Source organism: Zophobas morio, unplaced genomic scaffold (assembly GCF_036711695.1).
Source record: "Zophobas morio isolate AGI-343-1 ecotype UQ-CSIRO unplaced genomic scaffold, CSIRO_AGI_Zmor_V1 ptg000026l, whole genome shotgun sequence".
Lineage (NCBI taxonomy): Eukaryota > Metazoa > Arthropoda > Insecta > Coleoptera > Tenebrionidae > Zophobas > Zophobas morio.
Window position 1 is genome coordinate 15,952,828 of NW_026972131.1, and position 17,814 is coordinate 15,970,641.

Genomic DNA, 17,814 nt, shown 5'->3' on the forward strand with positions numbered 1-17,814 from the left:
CCGCGCTAAGTAGATGGCGCCAGCGTTTGTGTCAATTTCGCAAGTCTGGTGTGCTCGGTTTATTTTCGGTGCCATCTTGTTTTCAGCAAGTTTGTGAAATTGAGTATTTTGATTGAGTAGTTGTCAGTGTTTTGGGAAGGCTTGCCCTAAAAAAAGCGCAACAAACACAGCAAATATCACCACAAAATGGAAAATATACCAAGAACTCATGAAGGTAATGCGTTAAAATCCATTCGAAATAGTTTAACTAACGTTGTGTTTTGTTTAGATATCGAAGCCCAAATCCGCGAAATTCAGTCAAAAAAGAAGGAAATTCCCGTGGAAAATAACGACAAGGGCGTGGGGTTAGGCGAGAGCGGCTTTTTCGACAGTGAGATTTATGACGGCGGCGGCGGTAAAGGGAAGTATGAAGGTTATGTGACTTCGATTGCTGCTAATGACGAAGTCGACGACGAAGACGAAGATGTGGGGTACTCACAGAAGAGAACAGGATTAGGAGCACCGGTTGCATTGCTTAACGATGTGGCTCAGGTACTTGCGTCTAATTCGTAGTTGTTCGGTGTTAATTTTGTTCGGTTGTAGAGCGATAAAGACTATGATCCGTTCGCTGACAAGCGGAGGCCCACGATCGCGGACAGGGAGGACGAGTATCGTAAGAGGAGGCGTGGGATGATTATTTCACCTGAGCGGGTTGATCCTTTTGCTGACGGTGAGTAGTGATTGCACGGTTTTTGTTTTCTGTATTATTTACTTGTTTATTGACTATATAAAACTTGAGACGATTTGTGTTACATGTTGCGTAGTCTCAAGGTTTATGTATTATTGGGGTATATGAAAGTGGCGTGATTGGTTGTTTGAATGAGGGTTTGAAGTAAAAAAAAATCTCTGGAACTGAAAAATGTAGGCATAAATTTACAATCAGTACAAAGAAACTAATTTTGTTCTGTATTGGATTCCAACATTTAGGGGTGTCTTCCTAAAGAAGGTTTCGCGGCGGTTTTAATGGATCACTACCGTTAAATAATGTTGGTAAACTGAATCTTACAAGAGTGAAAGAGTGTATGCAATGTATAGAAAATTATTAATTACCCCAGCCTATTTCTAGGTTCGATTTGACCAGTTGTTTTGCAAGAAACTGCCTGTTTTGTGATGGAGCACACTCACACGTACGTATCAAGATTTGTTGCCTGATTCACTCTAACTGTCATCCGCAACGAATACTTAATAATTCGAGTGAATTTCGGTAATCAAATCTTAAACACTTTATTCCTCAATAAAAGAACAGATACTAGATCAAAACTCATTATTCTTACAAACAAGTGCTTCCACTTACTAATTGGCGTTTTCAAACGCTGTTTATGTTTACAGGTGGGAAAACGCCGGACTTGAATGCCCGCGGATACACGCAGATTATGAAGGAGCAGATGCTCAAAGGAGAAGAACATGAGGTTAGTATAAAACATGTCACGAATTTTTACGTCAAATTTTCGGCAAAGGAGTCCTTTGTTAACTCAAGGTTGATTTCTTTGACCACCGTGTCTCTGTTTTAGCTGAGAAAGAAAATTCTGGAAAAGTCGAAAGACGGTTCTCTTAAATCCACAAACGGTGAGGTCAAGAGCGCTCCCAAGAAAAGAGGGCGCTGGGATCAGACCGTCGATGAAGTCGTCGTTCCAAACAAGAAGAAAACTCTTTCCGTTTCGACTAATAGTGGCGCCGTCACACCAGTTTGGGATGCTGATGTAAGTTCAAAACTCTCCGTTGTCTCACAAAATTAAAAACAATTAATTTCTTTAGAAAACTCCCGCCGACCACCGGTGGGACGAAACTCCCGGCCACAAAGGCAGCGAGACTCCCGGCGCGACGCCCGGCCAGTCCACTCGCATCTGGGACGCCACCCCCGGCGCCGCCACTCCCGGCCGTGAAACGCCCGCCCACGACAAAAGCGCCAGCCGCCGTAACCGCTGGGACGAAACGCCGAAGACCGAGCGCGAAACTCCGGGTCATTCTAGTGGTTGGGCCGAGACGCCGCGCACGGACCGCACCGGAGCCGATCTTATCCAAGAGACGCCCACTCCGGGTGCCTCGAAGCGCCGTTCCCGATGGGACGAAACTCCCTCCGTTCAGACGCCGTCCTCGTCGATGACACCCGGAGCGATGACGCCACAAACTCCTCATGGTACTCCGGGTCACGCTACGCCCATGCTCACACCAGGCGGTTCGACTCCGGTGGGCGTCAAAGCCATGGGCATGGCGACGCCGACGCCGGGACATCTGGCGTCCATGACGCCCGAACAACTGCAAGCGTACCGCTGGGAGAGGGAGATTGACGAGAGGAACAGGCCGTATTCGGACGAAGAGCTGGACGCGATGTTTCCGCCGGGGTACAAAATTCTGGCACCACCTGCCGGGTATATTCCGATTAGGACGCCGGCGAGGAAGTTGACGGCCACGCCGACGCCCATGGTGAACACACCGCAAGGGTTTTTCATACAAGCGGAGGACAAGACGGCCAAGTACATGGATAATCAACCCAAAGGGCAGAATTTGCCGTTCATGAAGCCAGAGGATGCGCAGTATTTCGATAAGTTGTTGGTGGACGTGGACGAGGAAGCGTTGAGTCCTGAGGAACAGAAGGAGAGGAAGATCATGAAGTTGTTGTTGAAGATTAAGAACGGGACTCCGCCGATGCGTAAAGCGGCTTTGAGGCAAATCACCGACAAGAGTAGGGAATTCGGGGCGGGGCCGCTCTTCAACCAGATCCTACCTCTGTTGATGAGTCCTACTCTCGAGGATCAAGAACGACACTTGTTGGTTAAAGTCATTGATCGAATCTTGTACAAACTCGACGATTTGGTGAGACCCTACGTGCACAAAATTCTCGTCGTTATCGAGCCTTTGCTCATCGACGAAGACTATTATGCTCGTGTTGAAGGCCGAGAGATCATTTCGAACTTGGCGAAAGCAGCTGGTTTAGCCACCATGATTTCCACAATGAGACCCGACATCGATAATATCGACGAGTACGTGCGAAACACCACAGCTCGTGCGTTCGCCGTCGTAGCTTCCGCTCTTGGAATTCCGTCGCTCTTGCCCTTCTTGAAGGCCGTCTGTCGTTCGAAGAAGTCGTGGCAAGCGAGACACACCGGTATCAAGATCGTCCAACAGATTGCGATCCTCATGGGTTGCGCCATCCTGCCCCATCTCAAGTCTTTGGTGGAAATCATCGAGCACGGGCTCGTCGACGAGCAGCAGAAAGTCCGGACCATCACGGCGTTGGGAATCGCGGCTTTGGCAGAAGCCGCCACTCCCTACGGTATCGAGAGTTTCGATTCGGTCCTTAAACCCTTATGGAAGGGTATTAGAACGCATCGTGGTAAAGGTTTAGCTGCATTCTTGAAAGCCATCGGGTATCTAATCCCGCTTATGGACGCCGAATACGCCAACTACTACACAAGGGAAGTCATGTTGATTTTAATCCGAGAGTTTCAGTCGCCGGACGAAGAAATGAAAAAGATCGTGTTGAAAGTGGTGAAGCAGTGTTGTTCGACGGACGGCGTGGAACCCCAGTACATCAAAGAAGAGATTCTTCCGCAGTTCTTCAAACACTTCTGGAATCACCGCATGGCTCTCGACAGACGCAACTACAGACAACTCGTGGACACGACGGTCGAAATCGCGAATAAAGTCGGCGCTTCGGAAATCATAAACCGCATCGTGGACGATCTCAAAGACGAAAACGAGCAGTACCGCAAAATGGTGATGGAAAGTATCGAGAAGATCATGGGGAACTTGGGAGCGGCCGACGTCGACTCCCGCCTGGAGGAACAATTGATCGACGGCATCCTCTACGCCTTCCAGGAACAAACAACTGAAGACGTCGTCATGTTGAACGGCTTCGGCACCATCGTCAACCAACTCGGCAAGCGAGTCAAAGCTTACTTGCCCCAAATCTGCGGCACGATTCTCTGGAGGCTCAACAACAAATCCGCCAAAGTGCGTCAGCAAGCCGCCGACCTCATCTCGAGAATCGCCGTCGTGATGAAAACTTGCCAAGAAGAGAAACTGATGGGTCACTTGGGTGTCGTACTCTACGAGTACCTCGGCGAAGAGTACCCCGAAGTGCTCGGCTCGATCCTCGGTGCCCTCAAAGCCATCGTCAACGTGATCGGCATGACGAAAATGACGCCGCCCATCAAAGACCTCCTTCCTCGATTGACCCCCATCTTGAAGAACCGCCACGAAAAAGTCCAAGAGAACTGTATAGATCTGGTGGGACGCATCGCCGACAGGGGGCCCGAGTACGTGTCCGCGCGCGAATGGATGCGCATCTGTTTCGAACTTCTCGAGTTGCTCAAAGCCCACAAGAAAGCCATCCGTCGAGCCACCGTCAACACGTTCGGGTACATCGCCAAAGCCATCGGTCCGCACGACGTCTTGGCCACGCTCTTGAACAACCTGAAGGTGCAAGAGCGACAAAACCGCGTCTGCACGACCGTCGCTATCGCGATCGTCGCCGAAACGTGTTCTCCGTTCACGGTTCTGCCGGCGCTCATGAACGAGTACAGGGTGCCGGAGCTGAACGTCCAGAACGGGGTGTTGAAGTCGCTGTCGTTCTTGTTCGAGTACATCGGGGAGATGGGGAAAGACTATATTTACGCGGTGGCGCCTCTGCTCGAGGACGCGTTGATGGACAGGGACTTGGTGCACAGGCAGACCGCATGTGCCGCGATAAAGCATATGGCGTTGGGGGTGTATGGGTTCGGTTGTGAGGATGCTTTGATTCATTTGTTGAATTACGTGTGGCCCAATATTTTTGAGACGTCGCCGCATTTGGTGCAGGCGTTCATGGATGCGATCGAGGGGATGAGGGTGGCGCTGGGGCCCATCAAGATTTTGCAGTACACTTTGCAGGTGGGTGTTTGTGTTTATGTTTTGGAATGGAAAATATAGTATATTATTAGACAAGGTTGCAGAGCCAAGCATTCTAGACCGAGCGCAAATTAGAACGAGACGCGCAGCGTCGAGGGCTCTGAAGCGCGAGGTCTAGAAGTGGCTTTGCAACCGTGGCTAATATACTATTTTTTTCACTAGTAGAAACCATAAGACAATAAACTGAAAAAATAAACGTTCAATTTTTTGACGCAACATGATTTTGTTTTGATTTCTAATCAAACTTAATCTAAATCTTCAACACAAAGAAAACCGTTTACACTTGTCGCTGAGTTAATCATTTTATCTTCTATCGTCTAGAGCAGCTTTCAAGACAAAAGGGTACAGGTGGTGGGAGTGCGCAGAACATTGTTTTGGTTTGGCCTTACAAATATCGTGCAAGCAGTGGCAGCGGCGATGAATATTTCGATTTTAAATATTAAAATATTATTGGGGTTAATAAAAATATCACTTTTCTATTTTATTAGCGTTGACATTATAGAAAAAGAATTTAAACAATTATTAGTGCTATATTTGATGTATGAGTTGAATAAAAAAGTAAGTAAAAGAAGTAAAAAGGTAATTTTTAGTGAGCAATAAGAACTGTTAAATTAGGGTACAGTCGAAGCTCTAGTTATAAACGACAATTATGCTAGAATATGAACTGTGATTATTACTTCGATGTTAAAGACAGAAAACGTTAAGCCTTATTATAATCCGACTTTACGGTATCGATAAATTGTGCCAGAAAATAAAAAAACATATAATTATAGTCATAGGTTGCTTATTCTCAGAGTTTTAAGCCAACTTTTATCTAAAGATTTAACTGTTGATTTAAGACTAGTCGACTATAAAATAGTATATGATACTGGTTTATAATGAGGGGTTCGTGAATTTTTTTACTCATGCTATAATCCCTCACATTATAAACTCGTTTAATAATTAAAAATACCAAATTTTGTGTGATAGATTATCATAATTTATTGTTACGTAAGTCTATTTTTTTAACAAACAAATTAATTTATTTTTATTAAATGGTTGTCTGTATTCTTTTGTAGAAATTGCTCTTTTTTTAATTGTTTTTGAAAGAAGTACAACTCAGCCGAGCCTCCCTTCTCAATGCATCGATGTTACGCCACTGATGGCCCGGCTACAAGTCGCGCAACTTAAGCCCCGCCCCTGTACCCTTTCGTGCTGAAAGCCGCTCTACCAACTACCATGCGTATACTCAAGTAATGTTTGTAGCACACATTTGTTCATTTTTTAAGAAATAATCACATCAAACATTGCGTACATAACCTCAATTTTTCTTTTTGAACCGGTGGTCGCAAAAGTTGAATTTGCTACCTCTAAATGAGTCGACATTTGCATGCTTGATGGCTGCTAGTGAAAAAAATTGTTTTGTTTCAGGGGTTATTCCATCCCGCGAGAAAGGTTCGTGACGTGTACTGGAAAATATACAACTCTTTGTATATTGGTGGTCAAGATGCGCTCGTTGCGGGTTATCCCAGGATTGCCAACGATCCCAAAAACCAGTACATCAGATATGAAATGGATTATGTTTTGTAAGCATGTGTTGTATTTTAAGTGTTAAGCTGCACTTTATTTTATTCATTGTGGTGGCAATAAATACCACTTTCGAGTCATAATTCCTTGCGTTAGATTTTATCACAGGGTGTTTTATGTTGTAATTTTATCCTGTGTTAGTGCTGCGTTTTGTACATGTATGAAGGAATCTAAATTATTCAGTTATATACTAAGGAGGTTAACAGAAGATAGAAATAATTATTGTAACTAAACAACAAATAAAGATACGAAATAAATTTCGGTTTATACTTGTACCAGTACCTTTTATTGCAACTTAAATAACAATCTAACGCCTCTTATTCTTCTTCTTTTGTCCTTTCTTCTGTTGATGTTGGGACTTGGCCCGTGGCGACGGTTCGACGACGGTGGGACTTTCAACCTCTTGCTCGTTAACTTTGCTCGAAAAATCGCTACAAACACACATTAGTAAGGGCCGGTTTATCAATGCGCAGTTAAGTTAAAGTAACTGGCAGTTAAAGCTTGTCTGTGAGTTAACCTGTTTATCATTACCCGCTAGCTCAAAACTGGTGGTCAAAGTGCCTGATTAATTAACTGACAGTTCAAACTGTCAGTTAAAACGTTATCCACCAGTTAGTGGCAACATAACTTCACAAATCCAAATAAATCTGTTATGAATTTAACAATATTTTGATGAGGACTTATGTTGTGCAACAAATTAACAGAGAAAAGATGAGAAAAACACTTATTATTAGCTGATTATTTTCCAAGTCTAATGTGGATACCAAAAATTAAAAACCTATCTAATAATACCGCGAGACAAGCGGTTTGTCGTAATCACGGTGTTAGGGTAATTTAATTTTTTTTATTAAATGTCAAATTGACAGTTTAGAGATTAGAATTATGACGCCTACTTTTAAAACACATAAGAATGAATTAAAATCACCGTTTTCCAATTTTGTCTAAAATTTATCCCATTTCTGAAGATTCTAATAACAAAAAAGCTTTAATTTCGTTTGATAACAGTGCAAATTACATTTGCCAACGTGACGATTAATCAAAAATTATTTTAAACTAAGACAAACGCCTTTTCGTGCATGGCCAACTTTGACTAATTTCTTTTTCGATCTCTCTGTATTTATTTATAGGTGTACCTACTTGTTTCATTTTTAATTTCCAATACTTTTTTTCTAATGCTAAATTTTGCTTTTTCATGATTGATCACGTGAAACGCGATATACAATCGTTGAATACCGAATGCGGATCAAATCTGACGGAACTTTCAAGGTCGTGGTAGTTTTGAACTGACCAATCACAACTCATTTCCAGTGGGGTGAGCGTTACCAACTTAAGAGAGTAACAGCTAAACTTCGAGCTACGAAACTGGAAGAAACATCGTGCATTGATAAACACTTTACCTCCGTTAACTGTTAGTTACCCTTATCTGACAGTTACTTAACAGACACTTTTAACTGAGTATTGATAAACCGGCCCTAAGTGGTTCAAACGTCACGCAAACTTACAATTGCTCAGCTTGTCCGGAAGCCGTTCCCTGCGAACCTTTAATAACCTCCTTGGCTCTGCGATCCCTCTTCTTTCTAAACCCGGCTCTTTCGTACTTCGGCAACCATCTTTCCGGATCTGGCGAGATGTTGGCGTTGTAATTCTTGGGTAACTTACCCTTGCGTTTGCGATGTTTCTTCTTCTTCTCGACACCACCTTCCGATTTCGGCGTTCTAGAAAAATCACGTCAGGACTGACTACGCACAAAAACCACGCTTACCCCGGTTGTGAGTCTTGTTTAGTGGCAGGACTTTTTTTCAAACTAAAGGCTGACGGTGCCGATAACTGCAGCGCCTCGACGTCGAGATTTTGCGCTAGGCTGTCGACGCCCGGTAACTGTTTGCTTAACTCTAAAGCCCGCGCTTTGTCGAACTGAAATTATATTTTTTAAAAATTTATCGCAAGCACAAATCGTGGTTAAGTACTTGCGCACAAGCCAGCAGCAGCTGCGCCGTAATTTTCTTGTCACCTTTGTTGTTCTTTAGAAGCTCTTCCAAACTATTGGCAGCGACTTGAGGGTGGCCGTTTTTGATGTGAAATTCGGCCGCTTGGCGCCACAAACTCGTCAAATTGACTTCTTCAGTTTTATTTTTTCTGTACCAATCGACACTTCTTTCAAAGACGCGGAGTGCTTTCTCTTCATCGCCCAAACCTAAGTATAGAGTGGTCAGAGCACCTACTATGCCAGGTTTGTACGTGTTTTCGCCCAAATTTTCGAGAATTTTACAAGCTTGCCCTTTGTTACCCTAGACAAATGAAAAATTGATTAATAACACTAGTTTACAAGGTTTTATATCCAAAGACAAAAATAGTTGAATCTAAAGGATTTGGGTTCGGGAAATTCAAATCTGAAAGCAGAAAAAATCTATCACGTCAGGTTTTTGAGATATTTATATAAACATACCCCGTATTTCTTTTCTTTTATACAACTCTTGTAACGTTTTTATTTTTAAATATATATGAACATATAGTTCTTTGAGCAAATTTGTATCATTTTAAAAGATCATTTACGTAAATAAATAATATGAGTGTCAATTTTTCAAGCTACTAGATTGTCATCAATGTTTTATTTAAAATTTTTCAAGTATTGATTTTAGAATAATTGGTTGCTTTTGATTTTTCTACGGGAAGTGATAATAAAAATGTGAGGCTGGCCTCACAAAGATCTTTTAAAATGATACAAATTTGCTCAAAGAAGTACAGGTTTATCTTTAAGAATAAAGAAGTTACAGGCGTTGTATCCAATAAAAGCAACACCCAGTATATAATATAAACATTATGACTGAAAATTAAAAATGATAAACAGTAGCGTTTCTTTTATTGACAGTACTGACAGTTTCCCTTATAATAGACCAACAGTAACACATTTTCGTCCCAAAATCCTTGATAGGTACCTTCTTTTTAAGCATATTTGAACAGGTCTTGCTTTAGGTACTATAATTTTACCATAAACGTAACAAAACTGATTTGCACTTACTTTGCACGATCTCGAAGACATTTTTTATGCGACAATAGTGCATTAACATGAATCAGTTTGATACTAACGTGAAGGTAAGAGCAAAGTTCATTATTTTTGATTTATGAAAAAACCTGACGTGATAAGGATAATCCGTTTTTGGATTTGTTATCAGCAAGTAATTTAGAAGTAAAAAATATATTTTTTTATTTTTGGATACGAAAAAAAGTTTAAATTTGTAAACTAGTGTAATCACTAATAATTGCGAAAAATATACCTGCACTAAGTAAAGTTGTGCTATGCATAATTTTACAAATAGCTCGTCTTGTTTGAGACTTGGAAGCGCTTTTTCTAATAGCGCAATTGCGTCTTTCGCATCGTCGCCCTTCAGTACATTTAAAGCCCTCAAAATAGTAGTGTATGTGTTAAGTTCAGGCCACGATTTCTCAATCTGTTTGCAAATCTTCTCACACTGATCAACCTGGTGTATGTAATAGTTCAGAATGGCGTTATTAAGAGCAATGTACTTCCTCTGTTTTGAAGGCAACTTAAAAACTAAAGTATCGTTGAGCGCAACTTTCATCTTCTTCTTTGAATCAAACAAATTCTGGTCTCTATTAATACAAACAACGTTATTACTAGCAATGGCCATCAAGGCCACGTCATCCAATTTTATCTTTAAGTTGGCACTATACAACTGATGGGCTTCTTTAACCCTTCCTTGTCTCTGGAAAACGTACGCCAGCTGAATTCTTATCAAAGCTAGTTCAATATCGATTTCTTCCTCAGAAGATTCCTCCTCTTCCAACATTTCCCTGCACAACTTTTCGCACTGTCGCAGTTTTTTCTCAGCTTCTGCGTACTGCCCGTGCGCGATCAACAAACACGCCTTATTGAAACAAAGCTCGTAAGTGTTATCTCTCAAATCTTCGATTCTATCTTTCGTGTCTTCATCTTCTAAATACACCATAACGGCACTCAGGTTCGTGTGGCGCTCGTCCTCGTAGTCGTCGTCGGTGTTTTTAACAATCTCGCGGTAGAGAGTAGCCGCGTCATCATACTTTTCCAAACGGTACAAAATCTGTGCTCTGAGTTCCTTCGAGCGAAGATCTAGATTCTCAATTTTTTCAATCGTTTTCAAAGCTTCTTCGTGCTTGTTGGCGCGGTACAGACAGTACGCTCTTTCGAAAACTAGTTGCCTGAAACGTGAACTTGAGTGGGGGTTTGTGGTAACACGGGGGCTTACTCGTCGAATTGAGCGTTGCCGTTTAACAGACGGATGGCTTCGTCGAATTTACCTAACTCAATCAAACACACTACTTTGTAATGGAACGCCAAAAACTCTTGAGGGGCCAAATTTAAGACTAAAACAGGGTTTTCGATCCATATGTTTTTTTGAGGTTATGTACTTACTTTTGTTGGAGGTTTTTATAGCGCGTTCATATTCGCCGTTCTGGCCGAAACGATTTAATTCGGCGTAGAACGTAGCGATCGCCTTTTTATCTCTTTCAGCCTTTTCACTCATTGTTAACAATTGTTCGAAATTGTTTATTGACGTAGACCACTTGGAAATTTGACGTTTGACAGAAATGCGGAGATAACCTCAAATTGCATTCAAATCGGTTTCAAAATAATGTAAGAGTTCGTGGGGGATCTGGTGTGGATTTTATCGTGGATGTCGAGCAAATTTAGGTAAGTCTGGTGTTTTTGAATGACAGCCGCTGCACGTTTTGAAAATTTGAAATTTCTGTGAAGTGACAAGTACGTTTCTGCGTTGAAATAACGAATCGATTTTTGTCTTGTAGATGGATTCGCCAGCCTCTGGACCAAGGGTGCGTAGAAGACCTTCGATACATCGATCGTGGAACGAGATTAATTTAACAGACGACCAGAAGCATACAAAGATGTCAGACAAACAAGAGCACAAATCAGGCCCAAACACTCCGGTGTTGCGTTTAAGACGTGTGTCCAAAGTTGAAAACGAAGATTCTGCGAATGAGAGTGATCATGAAAATAGTGTGGATAACAAGGGTGGTGATCTGAGTATGGAGGCAGAGTTGGAGGCTGACGAAGAGCACCTGGAAGCTTCAAATGCAAGTCTACCGTCGTTCAACACCAGCGACATATATGATGCCGGTAACATGGATGATGACTTTCAAGCTATTCACGATCAAGAAAAGTCTAACGCTGATTCAGACGTGATTACGTTGGCCATAATACTATTCTCTCTGTTTTCCGTACTATTGGCATGTTGGACCTACGATGCGAAGGAATCTTTTGATTTGCAATCGATCAAAGAGAGCTTCCCCACTCAGGATGACGATCTGTGGGTAGCTTTCGAGTCAGGAGTAGAAGATGTGGTTCTAAGAGGGCGACCATCCACTTTTATTTTGTTGTACGAAGATGAAGCAAGAGAAGTCATGCAGGAACTTGTGTATAAGCTGTCAAAATTCGCCGCTTGCAATATAACGGACTGCGAGAAGGAACCCATAGAAATCACTGACGCAGAGTTAAATTCGGCTAGGGTGCTTCGTGATTACGGAACGGTCATCGAGAAATACAGGCACAAATTGCAGGAGAAAGGCGTCATGGTTATCAAAAATCTGGAAAATGTCCGCGGAACTTCAGCTCAAGCTTTTCATTCGTTTTGCGATGAGTTTACACCTCTGGTTCAAAAATCGCTCTTCATTTTTACCATGAAAGTCGATCAGCTACCCAGAACGCCAAACAAGATGAAGTTTATCGAAGAGTATTTCAAGCGTAAGTGGACCGATATCAGAAACGATACTTTTAATGCTTTGATTACTAGAATTACTAGCATGGTCCTTGAAATCAAAACTTAATTTCTCAAAGTAGTACCTAATGAGTGTAATGAACAAACATATATGTGAATTATTTTTGTGATGTTTATTTTATTTTAAATAAATCAACGAGTGTTAGGAAGATGTATTTTTTAATCTATTGAGACCACATCTGACCACACCCTAGCCCCCCTAGCCCCCGTGGCCCCTTCTCAATTCAAATAAACCAATAATTGAAGAGAAGTAACGTGGTGCCCTCTATACGACGGATTCACGAGTCGGAAGCCACGCCTCTATTTTTTCCGATCCCCGGTTTAAAATATTTTATTTCATTAAAATAATCGCAGTTAGCCTTGAGGGATTAGAAAAATAAAAAATGCTGACGATTTTTGGGAAAAAAAAGTGCAAAAAGATCCAGGTCTAGCTTTATTGATTAGGCTGTCACGAAGTTCCCACTCCCGGACGCGATCCCACTACTGAACGACACGGGGACTTTTGGCTGTTGGGTTTCCCCCCTGACCCGGTTCGCCCCTCCTTAGCCGACCTGGACACCCCAGGCTCCCCCAGGGTACCCATATCGATGCCGATCTTAGTGTGGACATCCAGTCAACGTAAGACGCTACGCAACAGAACTCCCAATCTCAAACCATCCACTGAACCCGACCTCCAAGAAGCTGGATTACAGGAGTGCGCCACGCTCCCGGTCGAACGTTGTAGTTACATATTGGAGATATAAAGTAATGTTTAGGTGATATAAACATAATGTAATTTGTATATTATTTTTATATATTGTTACTGTGCTATTATTGTAATTTGATGTTGTAATAAATATCTACTGCAATTTAATTTTTGAGTTGATTTTTTAAATGAATGATGGCGTATGTTGGGTTGCCTGTCCGCATCATTGTTATTTGTCTACTTGATAAGCGATGATAAAATAGGTAAGAAAAGAAAGCGGACAAGAAAAAGGTTACAAGAAATGGGATAAAAAAGGAACCAGCAAAGGGCACAAAGAAAAAACCCTAAAAAAAGATGGCAAAAAATACGAAAAAAGGGTAAAAAAAAAGCGACAGTAAAGCCATAAAAAAGGTAAGAAAATGTGGACAGCGGACAGATAGAAATGTGGTCTGACTTTATTAACAAATTATATAAATACATTTTGTAAACAATGTTGAAAAGATTCATAAACAAATTATACCGGATGTCTAGAAATTGACCGATTAAATCTTCAGTACGTTATGTACGGGGTTTCTCGAGTCCCAAAAAAATTATTAAAAAATTCTTTTTAATGTATTGTCTTTGCCATTTCTATTGAAACACCACCTGTTGATTTTGCTTAAAATTTAGCAATTGGTAACAGCTTTCGGTTGATTGACAACGTCTTTTAATTAGAAATTTGTCTGAATAGGAACGTTGCCAAATTTACGATTAACAAGTGGTGGTTCAATAGAAATGGCAAAGAGTATAGATTGCAAAAAAACCCGGAATTTTATAAATTTTGATTATTTTTTTGTAAAAGTTAGTCATCAGTGCTTGCTAAGAAAAAGCTGATTTTGGCAGATGATATACCTTCTAAAAAAAGAGAGGGTGGGTGGGCGGGGATAGTAGCTGCTAAGATAAAACTGATTTTGGCACATGACATACCCTCTAAGAAAACAGAGGGAGGGCGGGTGGGGTTAGTACCTGTTAAGATAAGACTGATTTTAGCAAATGACGTATCCTTTAAGAAATTTAATTAACTTATTATAGGAAAAGACACTAGAGGCTCCAATTCAAGTTCTTTCCAAACAGAAACACCTAGAACTTCAACATTGTTTTAAATTTTTCAAAAAAAAAACGGGCTCCCAAAATTAAGTCAAAAACACCTCAGGTCAGAATTTTCCAAAAATAGAACACCAAAGTCTCCCAAAATTGTTTTAAATAATTATAATTTACAAAAAAAATCACCACTGGCTCCCAAAATAATACAGCATGGGTACCCAAGAGTCTCCCGTATTAAAAACAAAAAATACTTACTACAGCACTAAAGACTTTTCAAATTCGTAAAAATAAAATACTAAAAGATCAAAAAAAATGTTCAAGTTCATCCAGGAACAAAACAACATATTTTTACTTCCCGAGCGTAAGCAAAGGAAGTATTGTAATCGAGTCCGTCGGCCGACTCTCTACTTTTACGTTTTCTCGATCTTTCATGACCCCTAGAAGACGAAGAAATAGGTCTCCCATTTCCGTCTGTCTGTCCGTCTGTCCGTCTGTCCGTCTGTCCGTCTGTCCGTCCGTCTGTCCGTCTGTCCGTCTGCCGTCCCGGATTTTTATTAGACAGATAATCTCCGAAAGTACTTGACCGATTGTTGTGAAATTTTGTACTTATATTAAGAATATCATGTAGATGGTAAAACGCTAACCAAAATTTGTCTAATCATCTCCACCACTAATACGATGACGTCACTTCAAAATTGTACATAGTAAATGGGTTTTCAATTGTATAAAATAACATAGTCCTACACATGTAGTTTACAACTCTGAATCGACTTTTCACCCAAAACGTCCATATTTTTGGAAAAAAAATCAAAATTATAAAACAACATTTTGAAATTTAATTTTTAATCTGCTAACCAGAATGCTTTGAAATGTTGCAGATGTTTTAAGGCTATAAAGAACATCATAAATCTTTAGTCAAAAAATATTTGCTTATCCCCTCCAAAAACTTGATGACGTCAGCTCAAAAGTTTGTGGAATAAATCATATCTGAAATGTGCAAAATATGATGAGTCTGTACTTGTGATCTATCACTCCATTCATATTTTTTGGATTTGCATATACAGGGTGACTCAAAAAAATTAATGAATGCGTAAATATATTTTATTGATTTAATCAGGAACTACAAAACCGAATGCTCTGAAATCTTGCAGATGTTTTAAGGTCATAAAGAGCATAATAAATGTTTAGTCAAAATATATTTGCTTATCCCCTCCAAAAACTTGATGACGTCAGCTCGAAAGTTTGCCGAATAAATCATATCTAAAATGTACAAAATATGATGAGCCTGTACTTGTCATTTATCACTCCATTCATATTTTTTGGATTTGCATATACAGAGTGACTCAAAAAAATTAATGAATGCGTAAATATATTTTATTGATTTAATCAGGAACTACAAAACGGAATGCTCTGACATCTTGCAGATGTTTTAAGGTTATAAAGAGCATAATAAATGTTTAGTCAAAATATATTTGCTTATCCCCTCCAAAAACTTGATGACGTCAGCTCGAAAATTTGCCGAATAAATCATATCTAAAATGTACAAAATATGATCAGTCTGTACTTGTGATCTATCACTCCATTCATATTTTTTGGATTTGCATATACAGGGTGATTCAAGAAAATAAATGAAAGCGTAAATTTATTTTACTGATTTACTCAGGAACTACAAAACCGAATGCTTCGAAATCTTGAAGATATTTTAAAATTATCATAAGCATGGTAAATTTTTGATCAAAATGTATTTGGTCGTCCCCCCTAAAAAATTTATGACGTCACCACAAAATTTTGCTGAATAAATCCTATCTAAAATGTACAAAATATGGTGAGTCTCTTCTTGTGATTTATCATTCCATTCAAATTTTTTCGATTTGCATATACAGGGTGACTCAAAAAAATTAATGAATGCGTAAATTTATTTTATTGATTTAATCAGGAACTACAAAACCGAATGCTTTGAAATCTTGCAGATGTTTTAAGGTTATAAAGAGCATAATAAATTTTTAGTCATAATATATTTGGTTATCTTCTACAAAAAACTGATGACCAACCCAATTTGGTAGACACAAAATTTGTTAAAGGAAAAACTCGGTTGAAACATAAGGGTAGCACGCTTATTTACATCCACTTTAACATTACAGACTTGCATTTGTTTTATGCGCTCACTTGGTTCCGCAAATGTGAAATAGACATGTTTATAATCAACCAATTGTGAATTTCACCGTCAAGAATTAAAACAAAACCCAATGTTTTATATAATAAGCGGAAGTCGAAGCAATAAAACCGATGGTCGTTTTGTTTACAGTTTCTCTGTTTGACTCTCACGTATGCTGTTACGTCTGTCATCTTAAATTAAGAATGTTTATACATACACGATTTTCAGTTGCCTCTGATACGTATACGTGAGTAAATTGTTTCGTTATTTTATTGATTATTGCAAATCAATATTCAAAACGACCCAATTCATTTTCCCGAAAATTTGAGAATATAATAATTTTATTCTTAGTATTACACTACATCTATCCCAACTGATATACTTGTCCTTGCAAAAATGTTGATGACGTCATCGCAATTTTTTTTTAAATTCCCACTACAAAAATGTAATGAGAAAAAAAACACAATAGGCATGCAGTCGTCAAGTTTCCGACAGCGAGGGAAGTACTGTCTAAACTCTTTAGACCAATTTTTTTCTTACACGAAAGGGAAGAGTTGTAAAGCCTCCTCAATGGTTGACTTATTACAAGTTGTTGTGTTTTGGAATTTAAAAAAAAGATGTGTAATAAATAATAATTAATCTTGCTTTTATAGCGAGTGTCTGGAAAATGCCGGATTAATTCTGCGCTACGCTCTTAACAATTATCTGGTGAGTCTGGGAAAAATATGTCATTTGCCAAAAAATCGGTCTTGTTTTAGCAGGCAGTAGCACGTCCACCCGCCCTGTCTTTTCTTAGAGGGTCTCTCATTTGCCAAAATCAGTCTTATCTTAGCAGGAACTAACCCCGCCCACCCACCCTCTCTTTTCTTGGAAGGTATATCATTTGCCAAAATCCGTCTTATTTTAGCAGGTACTAGCCCCACCCACCCACCCTTTCTCTACATAGAGGGCATGACATTTGCCAAAATCAGTTTTATCTTATCAGGTACTCTTCAACCCAACTATCAACGCAGGCGACGGAGAGTTAATCCGCCATTTTCTAGACACCCGGTATAAACAATTTTAAACAAGAGGGAAAATTTATTTACATATTGCCTCCAAAAGCAGTATTTAACTTATGCACCCAACACCCAATATTCCGATTCCCAAAAAATTTCAGCTTTGATTTATTTGTTTTAATTATACATGAAATCGTTAAATTAAAAAACTGTCTTGAAGACACTCATTATAAAATAGTACCACGCTCATTAAGTAAATGACGATATCTCTGTTTCTTTCTTTCTCTCCAGCCGGAAAATAATGATGCGCTGACGAGCCTGGATCTTCGATCTGGGAGTAGGACCACAGAGAGTCGAGGAAGTTTTAGAACTGAAATATTTTTTCGTATCAGCGCTACGTACGGAATAATCTTCTACTAATTTGACATTTGTAACAGAAACATGTAATGCCTCATTATCCCAACTGTGACACCTATATTATATATTATATAATCACGTTATAAGTTCTAATTGTATTTCATATAATTCAATTTTCTTTTTCCAGTAAATTCGTACTGATTTAAACATTAACAAAAAAATGACAGGGTTCACTATTATCTGAGAACG

At 39.9% G+C, this 17,814-nt stretch overlaps 3 protein-coding genes across 4 annotated transcripts; 2 read left to right on the forward strand and 1 right to left on the reverse strand.

Moving 5' to 3' along the window:
- Positions 1-54: 54 nt before the first annotated feature.
- On the forward strand, positions 55-6,768 carry LOC135136438 (splicing factor 3B subunit 1). 2 transcript variants are annotated; one of them, XM_064065699.1, is made up of 7 exons: positions 55-214; positions 269-531; positions 583-709; positions 1,369-1,448; positions 1,551-1,739; positions 1,795-4,911; positions 6,340-6,768. In XM_064065699.1, the coding sequence occupies exons 1-7, from the start codon at positions 187-189 to the stop codon at positions 6,496-6,498; spliced, it is 3,963 nt and encodes a 1,320-aa protein (XP_063921769.1). In that variant the 5' UTR covers positions 55-186; the 3' UTR covers positions 6,499-6,768. The 2 variants fall into 2 exon arrangements, with proteins under 2 accessions (XP_063921769.1, XP_063921770.1); XM_064065700.1 differs by lacking the exons at positions 55-214; positions 269-531; positions 583-709 and adding an exon at positions 716-1,166.
- On the reverse strand, positions 6,753-11,018 carry LOC135136439 (signal recognition particle subunit SRP72). The gene is made up of 7 exons (XM_064065701.1): positions 10,907-11,018; positions 10,740-10,857; positions 9,771-10,692; positions 8,463-8,783; positions 8,258-8,409; positions 7,998-8,210; positions 6,753-6,926 (listed from the first exon to the last, which is right to left on the reverse strand). Exons 1-7 carry the CDS (start codon positions 11,016-11,018, stop codon positions 6,803-6,805), a joined length of 1,962 nt encoding a protein of 653 aa, XP_063921771.1. The 3' UTR covers positions 6,753-6,802.
- A 75-nt stretch (positions 11,019-11,093) lies between these two features.
- LOC135136441 (uncharacterized) lies at positions 11,094-12,436 on the forward strand. Its single transcript, XM_064065703.1, has 2 exons — positions 11,094-11,185; positions 11,299-12,436. The coding sequence occupies exon 2, from the start codon at positions 11,299-11,301 to the stop codon at positions 12,334-12,336; it is 1,038 nt and encodes a 345-aa protein (XP_063921773.1). The 5' UTR covers positions 11,094-11,185; the 3' UTR covers positions 12,337-12,436.
- The last annotated feature ends 5,378 nt before the right edge of the window (positions 12,437-17,814 follow it).

Coding starts and splice junctions, on each gene's coding strand:
- LOC135136438 (XM_064065699.1), top strand. CDS start 187: ATGGAAAATATACCAAGAACTCATGAAG. Junction 215..268: donor TATACCAAGAACTCATGAAG/GTAATGCGTTAA, acceptor TGTTTTGTTTAG/ATATCGAAGCCCAAATCCGC. Junction 4,912..6,339: donor TTTTGCAGTACACTTTGCAG/GTGGGTGTTTGT, acceptor GTTTTGTTTCAG/GGGTTATTCCATCCCGCGAG.
- LOC135136439 (XM_064065701.1), bottom strand. CDS start 11,018: ATGAGTGAAAAGGCTGAAAGAGATAAAAAGGCGATCGCTACGTTCTAC. Junction 10,858..10,906: donor TATAAAAACCTCCAACAAAA/GTAAGTACATAA, acceptor ACCCTGTTTTAG/TCTTAAATTTGGCCCCTCAA. Junction 8,784..9,770: donor CACAACTTTACTTAGTGCAG/GTATATTTTTCG, acceptor TCATTTGTCTAG/GGTAACAAAGGGCAAGCTTG.
- LOC135136441 (XM_064065703.1), top strand. CDS start 11,299: ATGGATTCGCCAGCCTCTGGACCAAGGGTGCGTAGAAGACCTTCGATA.